Source organism: Mus caroli, chromosome 15 (genome assembly GCF_900094665.2).
Source record: "Mus caroli chromosome 15, CAROLI_EIJ_v1.1, whole genome shotgun sequence".
Taxonomy (NCBI): domain Eukaryota; kingdom Metazoa; phylum Chordata; class Mammalia; order Rodentia; family Muridae; genus Mus; species Mus caroli.
Genome location: NC_034584.1, coordinates 75,830,034 through 75,834,188, shown reverse-complemented (window position 1 = coordinate 75,834,188; position 4,155 = coordinate 75,830,034). Strand labels below are relative to the sequence as shown.

Below are 4,155 nucleotides of genomic sequence, written 5' to 3'. Positions count from 1 at the left end.
TCTCTCTCTCTCTCTCTCTCTCTCTCTCTCTCTCTCTCTCTCTCTCTCTCTCCCCTCTCCCTCTCCCTCCCTCTCTCCTAGGTCTGGTTTCTCTGTGTACCCCTGGCTGTCCTGGAACTCACTCTGTAGACCAGGATGGCCTTAAACTCCCAGCAGTCTACCTACCTCTACCTCCCAGTGCTGGGATTAAAAATGTGTGCCACCACAGCACACTTAGTATTGGTTAAAAGCCAACAACCTAGGTGTAGATCAAACCTGACTTTACAAGACCATGCAAGAGAGGGGGGGAACAAAGAGGGAGAGAGTAGGTGCGTGCCCTATGGTGTTTGGGTGGACGTTGAGCCAGCATTTCTCAACCTGTGGGTCATGACCCCTTTTGGGAACAAACACTCCTTTCACAGAGGTTGTACTTAGACCATCCAAAAACAGGTATTTGCATTACGATTTATTTATTTGATTTTTTGAGGCAGGGTTTCTTTGTATAGCCTTGGCTGTCTTAGAACTAGCTCTGTAGACCATGCTGGCCTCAAACTCACAGAAAGCTACCTACCTGCCTTTGCCTCCCAATCACTAGGATTACAGGCAAACACCACCACTAAGATACATTATGATTTAAAATAGTAGCAAAATTACAGCTGTAAAGTAGCAACAAAAATAATCTTATGACCGTGTGTGGTGGCCCATGTCTTTAATCCCAGCACTCGGGAGGCAGAGGCAGGCGGATTTCTGAGTTCAAGGCCAGCCTGGTCTACAGAGTGAGTTCCAGGATTATCAGGGTTACACAGAGAAACCCTGTCTCAAGAAACCAAAAGAAAAAAAAAATCTTATGGTTGGAGGTCACCCAGGCCTGAGGAACCGTATCCGGATTAAAGGGTTGCAGCATTAGGAAGGCTGAGGACCGCTGCTTTGAGCCATCTCCCCAGCCCTACAAGGTGTCTTTTGTCCTTTAAGACTGTTCAATCTTGAGCCGGGCATGGTGGCGCATGCCTTTAATCCCAGCACTTGGGAGGCAGAGGCAGGTGGATTTCTGAGTTCGAGGCCAGCCTGTTCTACAAAGTGAGTTCCAGGACAGCCAGGGCTACACAGAAAAACCCTGTCTCAAAAAAACAAAACAAAAAACAAAAAAAGACTGTTTACAATCTTACTTTCTAAGGTCTGGTGACTTCTCATACCAAGGAAGTGGAACACTAAAACACCCAAGCAGCCCTGGGAAGAAGGGAAGTATCAGAGTAATTAGGACCCAAATCATACCTGAGCACTTCTTCCTATCAAATTACTGCTGATGTGGCTTCAAGTAGAGAACTCCTGTCTATGTGGTGTCCATAGTAGGAAGGGTTCTCCATATAAAATCACATATGAGGAAGCACAAGGTCTACTCTAGTTTTCTTTCCCTTCCTCTCTTTTTGCTTTTATGAGAGGAGATCTGCCTGCCTCTGCCTCTCGAGTGCTGGGGTTAAAGGTGTATGCTACACGCTCAGCTTCTTTCTCTGTGTGAAGGGCTAGAGATGGAGCTCCAGGCCTCATGTGTCCCAGGCAAGCACTGCAAAGCTGAGCTGTCCCAGTGAGCTGCACTACTCAGAGAGTGCACAGCTTACCCTAGACTCTTAAACCACTGTTGTGTCTTTAATAAAGGACACTGGGTGTTACCTTCTGCTCATCAGGGACAAAGACTTTCTTGGCTTTTTTGATCATGGGCTGGGGCTTCAGGTCTTCCTCTGCAAACCTGTGCTTCCGAGGGTTGAAAAGCTCCCCACCTGGTACACTAGAGAGGACCAGGTCAGCAGGGTCAGGATTGAAGTTCACATCGACCTCCACACAGTTGGGGTCGATGGGACTTGGTGTCTCCCTCTCCTTTTCCAAGGACGATTCTGAAAGACAGGCAGACAATCTAGAAGCATCTCACTGGACAGAAAGAACAAATCACTCCACCATATAACTTGGAGGCAGCACAGACCACTGCTACTTAGAAAAAAACCACACCACCAGCCCGAAAGGCAGACAGACACATGTGGTTCAATTCCTAAGATGATTCTGTCTTTCCTGTGTATGCTATGGATCAAACCCAGGGCTCCATAGATGCTAAGCATTTGCTCAACCAGTGACCCATGAATTCTCCTGTTTAGGAACAGAACTCACGAAAGGAACAGAGGCCCTCAAAATGGAAGAGATTTTCTAAGTATTTTGTTTTCTGAAGAAATGGCAAGTAAAACACTGAATCATGATGGTCCTTGACCTCCTGTGTTAACCTCAATCTGAACAACAGGGTGAGGATACAGGCTGAGTGAGAGGCTGACAACGGCTTACTTACATCAGGAGCTCCCCCCACCAGCCCCCACCCACCCCCTGCCCATGTCAGTCACTGTGCTCAAGTTACAGCTCTGAAATGAGTGTTAAGTCTTATTTTACAGAAAAGGATACCAAGGGTCAGAGAAATGCAATTGGCTTTCCAGAATCCCACAGGAAAATAACTGAACGAAAACGTGGTCTTGGCCTGGCTGACTCTGGCTCCTGGGTCCTCCTGTTCCATATGGCTGGCTGTTTTGTAGGTAAACATTGGGTTAATGTCAATTTTAGAGTTCAAAGATTGTGCTGATATGAGTTGTTTTAAAAGAAAATTGAACCTCTGGTCTACATGTTCAATATTTCCAATACAAGTACACCAAATATTCAGCCAATAGATAGCTACTGAACACAAACTGCATTCCTGGTACTGTCCTGGCAGAGAAAACACAGTGTAACAGAGGTTAAAGCCATGGTTCTTAACAGGAGACCATTTTGCCCTGCAGGAGGTATCTGGCCACAACAGGACTCCAGGGTAAAACTGGCATAATTGTGTGTAAAAGCCTGAAGGTTACTATCAACCTTGTATCAGAAAAAGAGGCCAAAATTAAAGCCAAAACATTCTCTCTCTCATTCTCTGTCTCTCTCTCATTCTCTGTCTCTGTCTCTCTCTCTCTCTCTCTCACACACACACACACACACACACACACACACACTCACACATCAAATTATCTGCCCTATTCGTGGCATAAGTGAGGCATGATCAAATTTAGGTTTTCACCAGGATCAGGTTGGGTGATTTAAGCTACAGAAGACTCTGTCTCACCCCTCCCCTCCAAAGGTGTGAATATGTGGTATACATGTTTGTGAGTCCTGGAGCTCAGTGGTTAAGAACACTCATGGGCTGGAGAGATGGCTCAGCTGTTAGGAGCTACTGACTGCTCTTCCAGAGGTCCTGAGTTCAATTATCAGCAACCATATGGTGGCTCACAACCATCTGTAATGGGATCCGATGCCCTCTTCTGGTGTGTCTGAAGACAGCCGCAGTGTACTCATATAAATAAAAACTAAATTAAAAAAAAAGATCACTCACCACTCTTGCACAGGACCTGGTTATAGTTTCTGTCATCCACATAGCAGCTCACAGTTGCCTGTAACTCAAGTTCCAAGGGATCCAACACCCTCCTCTCGCCTCTGTTGGCACTTTATACATGATGCACATACAATTCACACTGGCAAACACTCACACACATAAAATAAATAATGTTGGGCATGGTGGCACATGCCTTTAATCCCAGCACTTGGGATGAAGAGGTAGGTGGATATCTGTGAGTCTGAGGCCAGCTTGGTCTACAAGGTGAGTTCCAGGACAGCCAGGGCTACACATAAAAATCCTGTGATGAATAAAGAATAAGAAAGAAGAGGGCTGGTGAGATGGCTCAGTGGGTAAGAGCACCCAACTGCTCTTCCGAAGGTCCAGAGTTCAAATCCCAGCAACCACATGGTGGCTCACAACCATCCGTAACAAGATCTGGCGCCCTCTTCTGGAGTGTCTGAAGACAGCTAGTGTACTTACATATAATAAATAAATAAATCTTAAAAAAAAAAAAAAAGAAGAGGGAGGAAGAGGAGAAGAAGGGAAGGAGGGGGAGAAGGAGGAGAAGGAGGGAAGAAGGGGATTACATTCATGTCTACTGACTCATCCAGTCTATTCCTAAGTAAACGCCTAAGAGAAATACACAAAAGCACTGTCCAGGACACATGCACACAAGTGTTCCTAGAAGCTCTGTTAAGAACTCCAACTATAAGCCGGGCGTGGTGGCGCACGCCTTTAATCCCAGCACTCGGGAGGCAGAGGCAGGCGGATTTCTGAGT

General features: G+C 46.2%; 1 protein-coding gene across 2 annotated transcripts in view; it reads right to left on the bottom strand.

Annotated features, from left to right (window-relative positions):
* The window catches only part of Tef (TEF transcription factor, PAR bZIP family member), a 25,036-nt gene that overhangs the window by 3,809 nt on the left and 17,072 nt on the right, over positions 1-4,155 (bottom strand). For both annotated transcript variants that reach the window (XM_021182766.1, XM_021182765.2), the window contains exon 3: positions 1,648-1,868. In XM_021182766.1, coding sequence (XP_021038425.1) covers positions 1,648-1,868 — 221 coding nt within the window. The remainder of the gene's footprint in view (positions 1-1,647; positions 1,869-4,155) is intronic.